Source organism: Procambarus clarkii, chromosome 62 (genome assembly GCF_040958095.1).
Source record: "Procambarus clarkii isolate CNS0578487 chromosome 62, FALCON_Pclarkii_2.0, whole genome shotgun sequence".
Lineage (NCBI taxonomy): Eukaryota > Metazoa > Arthropoda > Malacostraca > Decapoda > Cambaridae > Procambarus > Procambarus clarkii.
In genome coordinates this window covers 22175210-22191605 of record NC_091211.1, presented here as the reverse complement: position 1 = coordinate 22191605, position 16396 = coordinate 22175210, and the positions used below count along the sequence as shown (strand labels likewise).

General features: G+C 44.2%; 1 protein-coding gene across 5 annotated transcripts in view; it reads left to right on the top strand.

Moving 5' to 3' along the window:
* Positions 1-16262, top strand: part of LOC123766504 (uncharacterized) — a 61833-nt gene extending 45571 nt beyond the window's left edge. For all 5 annotated transcript variants that reach the window (XM_045755710.2, XM_045755711.2, XM_045755709.2 and 2 more), the window contains 3 exons: positions 13294-13465; positions 13878-14143; positions 14793-16262. In XM_045755710.2, the coding sequence (XP_045611666.1) occupies positions 13294-13465; positions 13878-14143; positions 14793-15217 (863 nt within the window). In that variant the 3' untranslated portion in view covers positions 15218-16262. The remainder of the gene's footprint in view (positions 1-13293; positions 13466-13877; positions 14144-14792) is intronic.
* Positions 16263-16396: the final 134 nt, after the last annotated feature.

The window sequence follows — 16396 nt, the reverse complement described above, 5'->3', positions numbered from 1 at the left end:
GATGTGGTGGAGGCTGACTCCATACACAGTTTCAAACGTAGATATAATAGAGCCCAGTAGGCTCAGGAATGTGAACTTAATTGATTGACGGTTGAGAGGCGGGACCAAAGAGCCGGAGCTGAACCCCCGCAAGCACAACTAGGTGAGTACCACCCCACTTGCACCACCATTTCGGCTAGTAATCACTATATCACCCTAATCCTATACCGAGTTATACCAAGCTGCGTATATAATAATATCGATTGGCCATATGCGAGCGAAACCAAACACGTTTGGGGCGATGGGCGGGTCAGATACAAGGGAAGACGAGGATTGACGGCATTCCAGACATTTACTGTGTCCTCGTAGGGTATATTTCCTGGATTGGTGCCGTGACCTGACCTGCCGTTCACCGATCATAGAGTGCTATTTAGAACGTTATCACTCATGCTGGTAGCTCCTTTCCCCCCCCCCCTCTTTCTCCCCCCTTCCTTCCCCTCCTCTCTTCCTCCCCCCCTCTTCCTCCCCCCCTTCCTCCCCTCCTCCCTCCCCCTCCTCCTCCCTCCCCCTCCTCCTCCCCCTCCCTCCCCCTCCTCCTCCCTCCCCCTCCTCCTCCCTCCCCCTCCTCCTCCCTCCCCCTCCTCCTCCTTTCCACCAGTTTCCCTTCCCCCAAGGAGTTGTTCGAAAGACGTTCCGATATGTACGAAACAGTCTTGCAAGACTGCCAATGTAAAAGCAGTACAAGTATTTCCGATTGTCGGCGTTTTAAATTTGGCGGCGTAATTGTCACATCTTCACATACAACTGGCGGCCTCTCAGACAAAGATCTCCAACTTTCATAATTAAGAGTTCCATTCCCCTGGGCTGTAGGATACTCGAACCACGGACCCCAGGCGTGTGGGAGGCAGAAGCCCCTGTGATAGAGCTCCTGCCTCCACGTGCGGGGTCCGTGGTTCGAGTCTCCTACAGCCCAGCTGAATGAAATGTGTATTTCAACGGAAGTGTAGATGACAATTTAAAGGAAGAGTTAATAATAATGTGCCTTTATCTGCTTGATGGGGTTCTGGGAGCTCTTCTACTCCCCGAGGTCATAGGCTTGACTTGTGAGAGCTTGGTCCAACAGGCTGTTGTTGCGGCCCGCAGGCCGCTATCCTTGTAAAGATGATACTGGAAGGTCTTCAAGAGGGAACTCCAACAAGCTATGCCAAATTACGCTATATCGTCCCAAATTAGGCTATGCAGTCCCAAATTACGCTATGCAGTCCCAAATTAGGCTATGTAGTCCCAAATTAGGCTATGTAGTCTTATGGGTCGGAACAGTAAGTCTTCTTGATAAGATAACCAGGGAAACCTAATCTCGAGTTACTGTCTTAGTAGGGGGGGAAGACGTGTTTAAAACATTAAACCCTTGCCCAATTTACGTAAAATGTTGAAGAATGTACTGGAGAAAAGGTACTACCAGAATCTGCCAGTAATAAGAGGAATGAGAGGTTTGGGGGTATAATAGAGGGTGCTTCTGAAAAGGTAGGAGTCGGTGTTCCGTGAAGAGGTTCAGACTGGTTGGTGCGGTAGCCCGGTGAGGCTGAGGGAGGCGCTTTGGTTCTTACAATGGTATTTGCTGGTCCCTACATGGCTCTGGTCACCATTGCGTCGATTATATTTAAGACTTGGGTCTAGTAGTAGGCATCCATCAGTCTCAGGAGACTATGGACTTGCGTTGGCCTGGTCTGAGGGCCTCACAACGGCGCAAAGCCAGTGTAGGTTGATTCGGGGGAGAAGCTGTTACCCAGGCAGCAGGTCCCCCCTCGCCACGGCGCTGAAAGTCTCCAATGGAATACACCAATACGATTGGTTCCCCAGTACCACTAAATATTAGTGGTTCTGGGGTCTACAGTACCACTAATGTTTATATTGTAAATGATGTAATTTGTGATGCTGAGGGATGGCTAGCTAGTTCGTGCAGCGGTAGAGATGGTAGAATTGGGGAGGGAGGGAGAGAGGGAGAGGGAGAAGGAGAAGGGGGGGGGTGGAGTGAGAGAGGTCAGTGTCCGCAGAGGGAACGGCTTGTAGTCTGTTACGTAAAAAAGATCTATATTATATACGTCTATTTCTTCTCTGGTATTTAGCAGTAAACGTTTTCCTTCCTCAATGCCACGTGTGTGTTATTTCGCCTCGTGTGTAATATTATGTGAGAGACGTAAGGGTGTACGATAAAAGTTTTGTAGAGTGAGAACAATAGCACAGTGGTAGAGAGGTAGGAGATGATGTAGCCCAGGTGTGCAAGTGGTGGTGAGTAACATGTGCAGTGCACCTGTGCCTGCCTAGTCCCTGAACAGGAAGGGGGTCCCTGCACCTGTGCCTGCCTAGTCCCTGAACAGTAAGGGGCCCCTGCACCTGTCCCTGCTAGTCCCTGAACAGGAAGGGGGGCCCTGCGCCTCCAGTGTCTAACCCCCTTTCCCCTGGCACGTCTGCCAGCTCACCTTATCATCCGTAAACTGGATCTTACTCGTGATGCTTCTGCAGAACACATCAACATAGCAGTCGAATGTTAGTGAAGAGAGGCATTAATTAATAATGTGGTGCGGGGTAGTGTGTGTGTACGTGTCGGTGGGAGGGAAGGGGGTCCTGGCCACACTGGTCCCTGGGGTGTACCACATTGTGTAGTCACATGGGAGCGTCGTAAAGAGCAGGTGTATAATGGTCCCGTTACTCGTCTCTCGGGGCGGCTTCGGCGGCGGCGGCGTCTCTCGATTTGTTGGCAATCATGGCATTTTTTTGTTTTCATTGGATTTAAAAGCTCAAAGTGTGTTAAACTGTAGAGTAGACTGAAGCTTACTCAGTATATTCTGAAATCGGAGTGAGCTTAGCGCTCCATAATCCTATAATAAGCACCACCTTGTCACTTCCGTTATTAAAGTGATGACATCTTGCAGGCATTGAGCATGTAGAGGTGACCAAGTGATGGTAGCTGCAAGCAGCCAGGTGTGTGGGAGTGTTGGAGGTGGTGGGCCAGGGGCTCCCAGGAGGCTCCCAGGGGGCCGAGCTGGACGCCGGAGGTTAATGGCCCCGCCAGACGCCAATTCAAGGCTGGATGAACCAAGGCTTTAAGGCACCTTTCAAGCAATTGCATATGCTTGTGGGGTTATATAGTAGCATGTTGTTGGCCTAGTGGCGCAGGAGTGGGGTTTTGTAATGGTGTGGGAAGAGAGGGGGGGGTATGGATAGGTGGCTGCACCCTTTTTTAGCTTAATTTTTATTTCCTCCTACTTTGGTATGCTAAACACGCTTTCTTTGATTTTAAGCTAAAGAGCATCGCACTAGACATAGTTTAAAATTACAGATACATCTAGATTTTAATTGAGAAATTCTGATTATAGCTATTATGTTCAGTTGAATCTACTGTTGACCAAACCACACACTAGGAAGTGAAGGGACGACGACGTTTCGGTCCGTCCTGGACCATTCTCAAGTCGATTTTGACAAGGGAAGGAGACAAGGCAATAAATAGGAAAGAGAGAGGCAAGAAGAAAATCTTAGAGGAAGAAAAAGCAAGACAAAATCTATTGAATTGAATCTACTGGATACTAGATAAGCCGTTTGTGCTCTCGAGTATTGTCAACATTGCCAAATAAATTGGAATCCCTCAGCCGTAACATTGTCTTTTTTTTTTTTTTTTTTTTTTTTTTTTGAGATATATACAAGAGTTGTTACATTCTTGTACAGCCACTAGTACGCGTAGCGTTTCGGGCAGGTCCCTGGAATACGATCCCCTGCCGCGAAGAATCGTTGTTACAACCAAGTACACATTTTACTGTTGCGTTAAACAGAGGCTACAGTTAAGGAATTGCGCCCAGTAAATCCTCCCCGGCCAGGATACGAACCCATGACTTAGCGCTCGCGGAACGCCAGGCGAGTGTCTTACCACTACACCACGGAGACTGTTTAAACAACAATTAGATGGATTATAATAAAAATATTAATTTATTTGCAAAAAGGCACAATGGGTTGGTGAGAGTACATAAGATTGGTATTTTTACATTCATGCGAAGCCAGTAACACGCATAGCGTTTCTGGCAGATGCTTGCTATCTTGAGGTTATCTTGAGATGATTTCGGAGCTTTTAGTGTCCCCGCGGCCCGGTCCTCGACCAGGCCTCCACCCCCAGGAAGCAGCCCGTGACAGCTGACTAACTCCCAGGTACCTATTTACTGCTAGGTAACAGGGGCATTCAGGGTGAAAGAAACTTTGCCTATTTGTTTCTGCCTCGTGCGGGAATCGAACCCGCGCCACAGAATTAAGAGTCCTGCGCGCTATCCACCAGGCTACGAGGCCCCTTGCTGATGTAACATCTTGCGAATATCTGAGCGTTCTTTGGTTGACAGGGGGCCTCGTAGCCTGGTGGATAGCGCGCAGGACTCGTAATTCTGTGGCGCGGGTTCGATTCCCGCATGAGGCAGAAACAAATGGGCAAAGTTTCTTTCACCCTAAATGCCCCTGTTACCTAGCAGTAAATAGGTACCTGGGTGTTAGTCAGCTGTCACGCGCTGCTTCCTGGGGGTGGAGGCCTGGTCGAGGACCGGGCCGCGGGGACACTAAAAGCCCCGAAATCATCTCAAGATAACCTCAAGATGACAGACTTTTGAAGATGGCAGAGATTAATCAAGAGTGTTCCTTTGGCAACGATCGTCTTGATTCTTCACATATCTCGTCGTATTCTTAAATATTTATTAAGTTTATGTGCTAGGAGACTTTGTATTATAACTTTCTAGTCCAGGGGGCAGATTCACGAAGCAGTTACGCAAGTATTTACGAACGTGTACATCTTTCCTCAATCTTTGACGGCTTTGGTTACATTTATTAAACAGTTTACAAGCATGAAAACTTGTCAATCAACTGTTGTTATTGTTATAAACAGCCTCCTGGTGCTTCGGAGCTCATTAAGAGTTTAATAATTGTAAACAAAGCTGCCAAAGATTGAGAAAAGATGTACAGGTTCGTAAGTGCTTGCGTAACTGCTTCGTGAATCTGCCCCAGATTCCGTCTAGTTTGGACATTTAGTATCGTTTTGGTTAGCTGATTTGTGAGTCCGTCTAATTACCACAAGCTACACAAGCTTCAGAAAGCTTCCTGGCAATACGTTAGTAATGAATAAATATGATATGTTAGGTTAGGCTGACCTAACCTAAACTAACCTAACCTAACTTAACCAAACCAAACCTAACCTAACCAAACCTAACCAAACCTAACCAAACCTAACCAAACCTAACCAAACCTAACCAAACCTAACCTAACCTAACCTAACCTAACCTAACCTAACCTCACCTCATGGCGGACCACGCTGCGTGACTAGACTTCAAGTGACCCCCATTCCATTCTTATACAAATTAAAGGACATGAACCATCTTGCCAAAAGTCTTAAGACATTTATTGCAAGACAATTATAACCTTCGTGTGTCTGATCCATCAAAATGATTAACTTAAGTCCATTTCTTGTGTATCCCATATATGTGGCCTCAGAGTGCATTATATGTTCAATAAACCCTTGAACTATATGTTTAACACATCTCTAACCCTGTCCATGGAGGACAGAAGAAAATATATATATATGCTGCTAAGCATTGTAAATGTGTGGCCACGTTTGTGGTAGAAAATAATAATAAAAAAAGTGCATTATAGAACTCAAGCTAGCCAAAGGAAATTGAAACTGAAATAAGTTTATTGAGGTAAAATACACACAAAGGGATGAGGTAACTCAAGCTATTCTCACCCCGTTCAGTACATCGTGTTAATACATACATAGACACACATCACAAGCAATAAACGTATTACCGAACATGCTGAGAGATAAACATACATTTCCTCCTTGGATTTTCCTTCAAAGGAGGAGGAGTTGACTTTAACCTTAGTGTCTATAAGCAGTCTGAGAACAATAATATACCGACAAAACCTTTGTGGGCCTCAGACAGTGACGTTATACGATGCCATCAATCATCGTGCTGCCGGGCAAGAAGAGCCACACATCTATGGACCATCCAATAAAATCAGCAGACTCAGTCTTGTACCAACCTGTGTGAGGAAAAAGTTACTGCTACTCGACTTGTACTTTAGTTATAAGCACTGTTACCTAGCAGTAAAATAGGTACCTGGGTGTTAGTCAGCTGTCACGGGCTGCTTCCTGGGGGTGGAGGCCTGGTCGAGGACCGGGCCGCAGGGACACTAAAAAGCCCCGAAATCATCTCAAGATAACCTCAAGATAAGCATCTCTGGGAGCTTGCCTTACCTGTTGTCGTAGACCTGGTCCAGTGTAAACTATGTTAACAAAGTCATTTGCAAATCCTGCATCACTAAATATGCGAACAGTTTTTAGAATTGAGATGACTTATCACCGATAATCAAGAAATACGCTAATTCAAAATGTTCTGGCATAAATCTTAGCAACTTATCCAAAGTTTGCCTTCAGTAGGTAGTGGAAGCAGATTGTAACCTCTCGCCGCCGCCCTCTGGATAGGTGTGTGGTACATGATAGGTAAATTAGCTGTAACTAATTCACTATATAAACATAAATGATTTAGCTTAATGATCATTTGGACAGTCTGAACCCATAACACTAACCTCTCTGCCAGGCACTTGAGGGATTGCCAAGCACTTAAGGGATTGCCAAGCACTAGGGGGGGGGGAGTACATAGTACGTTAATTAAACTAACGTTCTCATTCTCTGTTAGTGACTCTGGGGGGGGGGGAGTGACGTGTTACGATGTTTGATAAACTGTGAATAGGCTGTCCATGTAGTACACTATGTTGCTAGCTTAGCTTATCGTATCTTGTGGTTGAGTTACCGAGTCCATTATGGGCCTACGACCTTTTCCACCACCATCACTCACAGGATGGGTATATAGTGCATAATAAACTTGAAAACAAAACGACTAAATTGTCTTTGGTAGTTACCGTGCTAAACATGTATATATGATAACGCACGACACGTAGCTCAAGCCGAGTGCTGATTGAGCAACACCTGGGAAGAATGTCCGTGCCTGTAGACGATGTCTCTAGGAGGAGGAGGGGGGCGTGGCCTGCGTAGCGGGGCGCGGGTGTATTAAAGCGAGGCTGTAGGGGGGTGATGGGGAGAACGGGGGGGGGTTTGGTAGGAGTCAGGTGCGTGGCCACCGACCTTGACCGTAGCAGCGCACACAGCCAGGCGGGCAAGAGACGCACATCACAGAAGCCCCAACATCCTCCCCTCCCCTACCCACTATCCCTACCCACCATCATCTCCCCCCCCCCCCCCATTGGGATAGTCGCACTTCAGCAGGAAGGCACACCGGGTGCGCGACCTCTCGGGGACCTTGGGAGTTGGTATCTGCGGTACTATCTTCCTTGAGGAGCAACAGTCTTGAAAGGTTATCTTGAGATGATTTCGGGGCTTTAATGTCCCCGCGGCCCGGTCCTCGACCAGGCCTCCACCCCCAGGAAGCCAGCTGACTAACTCCCAGGTACCTATTTACTGCTAGGTAACAAGGTGGTCTCAATTTTGTTTTTCGCTAACCGCTTAAATGTACTATTTCAATCAAATCAAATGTTTATTCAGGTAAAAGTACATACATAGAGGATGAGTTACAAACATAATGTTGGATTTATAGAGAGAGATAGTACATACAATACCTAAAGCCACTAGTACGCATAGCAATTTGTCTTAGCAAGAGACCCCTTGGAAATTGCGAGGGTGAGTGGGATCACTTGTTACACATCGCTTATTACAAAGGGGTTCCGGTAGGTAGTACAGTTGGGTTCATTCTCGACTCTCGATCGAGAATTCCAGGTTCGAATTCCGGGCGGGGACAGAAGGGGTTGGGCCCATTTCCTATCACTTAATGCACTTGTTCGTCTAGCAGCAAGTAGATACCCAGGAGTTAGTCAGCTTATTATGGGGTTGCATCCTGGGGGAGGGGGGGGGTCTGTTATTCGACCCTGGGGTGGGGGGCACCTCGATATACGCCTGACAATATAAATACACTGGCTGCCTGTCCCTCTACACAATGAATTATTATTATGAATTCACCATATAATTTATCAAAATATTGTCATATATACTGTGCATAGGGTGAAGTCTTGTAATGTGTGCCCCCCAGCCCCCACCTACATCATGTGCCCCCCCCCTCGATCTCACCCACAACATGACCCCCCCCCCTCCCTGCAACATCCCCCCCCTCCCTGCAACATGCCCCCCCCTGCAACATGCCCCCCCCTCCCTGCAACATGCCCCCCCCCCTCCCTGGTCCCCATTGCACGCTGCACCCCTCTTCCCAAAACCTGCTCGCTCCGACAGCCGCAGGAAGAATTGCGTTAAGACGTTATCATGGAAAGCTCCATAGGGGCACACGGGGCTTTTGAGGTGTTGCTGGTTGGCAGTACGTGTAGTCGAGGCTCCTGTTAAGAGAGTTGCGTAATTAATACTACTGTTCCTCTAGCCCGTTCCCCCCGAGTTGCTACAGAGGGACAAAATACGGGGTACACAAATAAATCACAATAGTGTGATGCATCAAATGAACAAATATACCATGTCGTAGCTCAGTCGATTAAGGCAGCGTCTGGGATGCTCTCGGACGTAGGTTCGAATCCTCGTCACGGCCCTCGTGGATTTGTTCAAAATACGGGGTACTAAACCGCATGAACCCAACTCGCTTATCTACATGCCTCCCCAACGCAACCAACGTATAGAAAAGTTTGATGTCTGAGCATGTCAGACATGAGACATTATAGATACCTGTTTGATGTCTGTAATTTATAGTACCCGTTTATTAGCCCGTTAAGGGTTTTGACGTCACTATGTGGGGAGGGAGGGGGGTCACTATGAGGGGGAGCCGGTCGGCCGAGCGGACAGCACGCTGGATTTGTGATCCTGTGGTCCTAGGTTCGATCCCAGGCGCCGGCGAGAAACAATGGGCAGAGTTTCTTTCACCCTATGCCCCTGTTACCTAGCAGTAAAATAGGTACCTGGGTGTTAGTCAGCTGTCACGGGCTGCTTCCTGGGGGTGGAGGCCTGGTCGAGGACCGGGCCGCGGGGACACTAAAAAGCCCCGAAATCATCTCAAGATAACCTCAAGATGTGAAGTATTATTTGAGACAACGGATTAATGCTCGCAGTCTCTCGGTAACCGGAACTTTGGCTTCAGTTAACCTACCTACCTGCCTGCCTCTCGTTCACCCACTCTCCCTCTTTCTCATCCTTCCCCCCCTCTCACTCCCTCCCCTTCAGTCCCTCCCCCTCACTCCTCGTTCACCCTTCCCCCTTCTCTTCACTATCCGCCCCCCTCCCTTCGCTCTTCCATCCCAAGGGACAGCAAAATCTCTGGGAAACAGTACCTTAATTCAATTTTCCTTCACCCCTCTCTCTTCTTTCAACCCATTTGCCTCGCTTTCTCCTTTATCACCCTCTCCCTCCCTCTTTTCACTCCCCCCCCCCACTCTCCCTCTTTCACCCGGTCTCGCTCCTTCCCCGCCCCCCACCCTTGCTCTTCCCCGCCCCCCCCCCGATCACTCCTGAGATGATAGGGAAAATAAGGTACCCATCTAAGGGGTGGAGGTGTAGGCGCTCGTATGTGCTTGTAATTGGTGTTTGTCCATGTGGTAATATAAAAATAAGTTGGGCGCATTATGGGCGTGGCAGTGAAAGGCGTGGCCTGTGGGGGGGAGGTATTAAGGGAATTTGACGAGCCCAAGAGCCACACCCTCCTTTGGGGTGTGGCTGCTCCATATAGCTGGCGAGAGGTCCAAACTCTGATGACTTAGTTATGTTTGAGGCTGGTGAGGAGGGAGGTAGTGAGACTTTAGTAACTAGAGAACAGTCACACACACACACACACACACACACACACACACACACACACACACACACACACACACACAAACATTGATTGACAGTTGAGAGGCGGGCCGAAAGAGCAGAGCTCAACCCCCGCAAGCACAACTAGGTGAATGCACACATACCAGTAGCCTCGGTTCAACCCACCACCTTATCACCGTTCAGATCCTTGAGAAAGTGTTCGCTTTCGTATGTGACTATGAGTCGAGTCACATTTTTGTATATAAACTATCTCGACAATACAAATTACCATAATCAAATTGAATAAAAGCCGGGACTAATTGTCGGTGAGCTGTGATGACATCTCTCCTACTACTCTTCCCATGAACTGGGCTGTCCTGCCACTGATACCAGTGGTGCTGGACGGTAGAGCGACGGTGTCTCTCCTTGCAGGTCGGCGTTCAATTTCCGTCCAAGTGGTTGGACACCATTCCTTCTACCCCCCTCCCCCCTCTCGCCCCACCACAAATATTTTTCCTCGTCCTTTCCAAGTGCTGTATAGTTGTAATGGCTTGGTGCTTTCTCGATGGCCCCCCTACCCCCCTCCCATCCTGCCCTGATAAATCTGACATCTTTCCTCCTAGCTTTTACAAAACTCAAGTCCTCCCCCCCGTCCCGCTATGTTGTTGACGAGGCAACCGTCAACACCATGGTACAATAACCATGGTATACCATGGTGCAACCATGGTACAATAAACATATTCTCTGCAATTATAATGAGTCATTTGTCCATGTATATCGCGTGTCTGTTATTGATTTATCGTCCGTCGGGGGATGAAATTTCGCCTGGTCAAAAGTGGTTTTATACCTATTACTGTGTGTATATACACCATTTTAGGCATCTGAATTTTGCGAATTGTGAATTTAATAAAAGTTGTGGCCGATGTGCAACAAGTTGGCAACACAGAAGAGCGTAGTGTTGCAGCCCCGGTCTGATGCCTAACTTTCACGTTGAGCATCACTATCACCCCATTGCCACACTGCGCTCCCGCCACCCCCACCAGCCTCACATTTTCCCTCGCTTTTGGGAAATTTAGTATTCACAGAAAGTTATTCGAGGTAAAGAGAAATATGCAAGGGATTATATATAATTATAATTTGGGAAGGTTGAAAAAAAATAAGTAATGCGCTGCTTGTAACAGGCATGAAATTATCAGACGACTGCTAGGTAGGAAATGCCTGCTCGTCTGCATTTGCTACCCACTGGTCTCGGTTTATTGTGCACGAGCCACACCGTTCATTAACGATACGGAGCCGATAGTTAGACTGGCCATTGCTGCTTCATTGTTGCGCAGGCTCGGTCAGTACCGTCTGGCTGGGGCCGGGAATTTCCGGTGCTGCTTGAAGAGTTTCCACCCCCCCCAACACCGACTTTGTTACGTCTCTCACATACTTCCTCACTTCTATTTTGAAGGAACTTTTTGTTCCATTACACGCTTTGCTCGCCAAGTTTGCTGTCAGTGTAAAAGATATTGACGCTATAATAAAATTCACACTGGTGTAGAGTTTAGCTACAACGCCCGCGAGAATGACCCCGTTCTGAAGTCTTCCATCTTCCCCGAACGCTTGGCCACCATTCGCAGTACCCTGAGTACACGATAGTAATTGGAAACATACATGTAAAATAATTGATGGATTATTCCATAGGGGAACACCGTGCCCGAATAACAAATGCCCAAGTAATTCCAGGGCCGGGTTTCAGGCCTAAATACAACCATGTACAGTATGCGTATGTATTAATTAACCCATCCTCTTGGTTTAGATAATTCTTCTTGTAACTGTGTGTTCACCTAGTTGTGCTTGCGGGGGTTGAGCTCTGCTCTTTCGGCCCGCCTCTCAACTGTCAATCAACTGTTTCTAACTACTACTACTACTATTTTTTTCACAACACATCACAACACAACACAACACAACACACCCCCAACCCACCAGGAAGCAGCCCGTGACAGCTGACTAACTCCCAGGTACCTATTTACTGCTAGGTAACAGGGGCATAGGATGAAAGAAACTCTGCCCACTGTTTCTCGCCGGCGCCTGGGATCGAACCCGGGACCACAGGATCACAAGTCCAGCGTGCTGTCCGCTCGGTCGGCCGGCCCCATTGTGTGGACCATCATACATGTATTGATGTAAAGGACAATTGGATAGAATTTGGTACAGTTTACCTTGTGAGAGTTTGGAAATAATATAATCAAAATAATAATAATAAACTTAAATATTCCTAAACTTAATATAGCACATACATGTACTATATTAGGCCTCCGATAGTATGTATTAGACCTAGGATGGTTAGGTTAGGTTTTATTAGCAACAAAGACAAAACTTTTTCCGGTCTGCCCAATTTCAATAGTACCAAATTTTACTTTCTAATTGTCCATTATGTCAGTATATATGAATAATGGTCCACATGGAATGTGCAACATGCTGGTAAGCTAAATTGATTGTGAAACTAGAATTGACTGACTTCCGTAGAGGGGCTGGCGGTGGGATATAACCTGTTGAGAAAGTTGTCTGAGCAGCCTTTGAAATTCTGCCACAGTTAGACTTGCATGGCAAGAACGTTACTATATCAATTTAACAAATCAATACTGGAGAAAATGAATATTTGTTTAATGTAAATACTGTATATATGCTTTAAATTTAATTATTTCACACGAAGTTGATGTACGGTTCCTGTATCTTGTCTACCTGACAGCCATATTGTATGTTGACCTTGATGGGAGACGGAAGTTTGTAGCTTGGGAAATTCCATAGTTGGTTGGTTTCAGGTGTGTTTTAAAGGCTCGTTACTTGGTAAAATTTCTTGCTTTCTCTTAGTGTGAGGGATATCTTTGGCTGATGTTTAGTTGTGGCTTCTCATTTGTAAAATACTTGACTCCTTAAAGTTTGATTTTAAGTTTTCTATTTTGCTCAATGTTTTAAATGTCAGAGATGTGCCTTGTTTGAAATGTTGTCAATCTTGTATCCTTCAGCTACAGTAGTTTACAATTCTAACCCAAAAGTTTAAACTTTTGAGTTAGCAAGATTCCCTCTTGCAACAGCATCTTTCCTTGCTTGGGCCACAGGTCACACCCAAAATCAGGAAAGGAAAGGTGATTGTAATATGAAAGATGCAATATTGTAGATATAAATCCTGAAGAATGATGAAAAAAAAATGTTCTTGGTCATATTTTGCTATTTATGGCACGAGTCTTTAGAGCAGCACCAAATAATGGAAATATTGTACAGTACACTAAGTACTTTCCCCATGGAAAGTTACTTAGTGTAGTCCTTTAACCCGAGCCCTTTCTAAAATTAAATATAGTTTGTTCTACATGCAATAATTTGTTTAATAATCAGTTTGAATAAGCATACTTAATTTTTTTTATTCCAAAGCCAGGTAGGTATACATGCCCTGTGTAAATAAATATGAAGCAGAATTTTCTCTGATAATAAAGACTTTTTTTTTTTTTCAGATGAGGAGAAGAGGTTGTTGAAGAAAGAAGGAATCCTGCTACCATCTCACTACCCTTTGACAAAACAAGAAGAAAGAGAACTGAAACGTATTAGGCGAAAGATCCGCAACAAGATCTCTGCACAAGACTCCCGTAAACGCAAAAAAGAATACATTGACGGATTAGAAGATAGGTACGAATGTAAATGGAAACTTTCTAAAAATAAATTTAATGGAATACTTGTACTGTATAAATATATGTACAGTATACAGCAAAATTGCAATAGAGTACATTTCAACTTCTCATTATATATATCTTCATTACTGGAATTTCTCTGAATTAATCTTTTTATGTTTATGTATAGTACTCTAGCCTTTTGCATGAATATTTGTTCATAATACTATAAAGAAAATTTTCTCCATAATTTTTAAAATTAAAAACTTGCCTCCCATTCATGAACAGTATCACACAACTCATGTTTGCAATACAAATCTTAAATGTGGTTATAAAAATAACCTAAACTGGAACTTGATTTATGACATGGTAATGTAGTAAATGCTATGTGATTAAATGGGTAATTAGAGTGGTTTCAATATACTTTTTAGGGTAAAAGCTTGCACAGAAGAGAACCAGCAACTTCAGAAAAGAATCCGTACCTTGGAAGCACAAAATGAGTCGCTTCTGGTACAAATGCGGCGGTTCCAGAATGTTGTTACTGGTGGAAGCAATGGACGCTCCCAAGCACACGCATCTACTGCTCTAATGATGTTGATACTGTCAGCAGCACTGTTCATTGTGCCATCACTACGACAGGATGGAGCCACTGCAGACAGCGAGCTATCATTGCCCGCATCGAAAATGCCTTCAGCAGGTAAGAAGCATGTACATTATTGTTAATAATTTTATATTTTTACAGTAGATATATGATGCAGATATTTTCTTTTTGGTAATACAGTATCAGAATATAAGGTATATTAATAATAAGTACTACTACTGTATATGTACAAATGAATGATAAAAATATTTCCCAACTCAGATGTAATGAGCATTTTAGGTATCTAATAATAGAAAAATAAAGAATGCCTGGGGCAGGTGTCATACTGCCTAGAAATGTAACGTAAGTGGACACTGACACATGTATCTTTAAAAAATGGTTCATTTTATAGGGACAAGAAGTAGCATAATGACTGAAATAATTAAAACAATTACTTCAGGAATGTTACTTCATATAGCATCATACTATTGATGAACATACAATATTAATTCAGTTTATTTAATTTAAAATGGCTCCCAAAAATGTTTGTACATGTTGATGAAGAGCATGCATCTTTAATTGCAAATGGTAATACTGAACATATTTAATGAGTATGATGTCCTGATAAATCATTTTGGCAGTTAAATGACAATGTTTTGCTTGGCACTTTTAAAAAAATTATGGGTTAAATAAGTTTTAATAATGAACTTGGATAAATATAATGTATGAAAATTGTTGTTAATAATTTTTACATTATTTCTTGCAGGTCATTCACGTAGTCTCTTGGAGGCTGGGAATGGTGCTATTGTACCCAGTACCCTGGAGGTTTTGGAGGGTGTTGATGATGAACTGACCTCTGACTTGGACAAACCTCTGGTGCAAGCCTTAACAGACCATGACTACACGCCTTCTGCTAAGCGGCAACGCATGCTGTCAAAGAGCCCTGCCTATTACATGCCACCATTGGATGATTTTCCACCACAACATGGAAAACCAGATTCTGGGGGAGGGTTTCCGCCGGATGGTGGGTCCGGTACAAAATTATCAGCAAGAATAATGGATACTATGGTAGACCATGTATCCAATAATTACTCAGATCCTGGAGGGAAACGGGACAGCAACTCCCAAGCTGTTGTCGTGAACCTTGGGCAGGGTAGAAAAAGACTGAGAGATGATCTTGAGTTAGAGTGATAACTTTAAAAGTTGGGGTATATTCTTATTTAATTTGAGGTACATGTAACCTCAGGTGGATGAAGCATATTTGGCCAAATTCAATCCATATATGCTATCATGTGTGCTGGGTGGGGGGACCTGCCACAGCCGTAGATGCTGCCACTACTACCCTAGAATCCCGTCCTCACCTTGGACAGGACAAGGTTATCTTATCTGTTCTGGAGACCTTACCAGCAGTGCAATACATTTCTTTGCTAAAATGATGCAAGTTTGATAAATTTAGGCTGGAGGGAAAGGGCAGGCTTCTGCAGACTCGTGGTATAGTGTATAAGGTGCACTGTGTGAGTGTGATTCATCCCTGTAGTGTAACTAGGGGAACAGCAGGAACCGACCACTGCAGGGCCTCGAGCTGATGCCCTGCCAAGCTAGAATGGGATCATGGGGGTTTGATCATTATGCCTGATGGGTTTGCTTTTGCTGTTAAGTTATTGAATTTATAACTTTAGTAATTTTATGAGGATTTTTTTTATTTATTTAAGAAGGCACTTAAGAAGTTCAAATACTTGGACATTCAATTTATTGGACATTTATGTTTATCTTTTTGCTTTCTGTTGGTAACTGTTAAACCATTTACCATGTATTACAGTTTCCTTAATCTTGAAAGTTTTTTCAAAGATAATATTGCTGGAGCATCATTTTTTTTATAATAATGCATGGCAAATATAATTATACCTAAAATTACTTAAAGAAAATTCTTAAACCTGATATATTTATTGATACATTTATTATAAATTTAATATATTGTTATCCTTCTTAATATGTTTATATTTGAAGGTTTTTTCATATGATTATCATGTTTTCAATCAGTATTCAAGTGCAGAATGACACTGAATACAATGTCTCATCATTTTGTTATGGACCAATGCAAGTTATTTCATCAGTCATTTCATTTCATGCAAGTTTGTCATTAAAAAATAAAATAAAAAAAATCATCACTTGACAAGTGCTATGTGATCATGTTTTGTAGATAAAAATTATAAAGTAATAAAATATATTTTAAGGCTTTATGGTTTTAATGTATGCATGGAACCTGGTGTTAATCAGCTATGGAAAAAAATTCCATTCCTGAGGAAAATTTGCCATTAGCTCTTCTTGCTTCTGATTCCGAGTAAATCTTTTAAGACATCAGTACTAAGG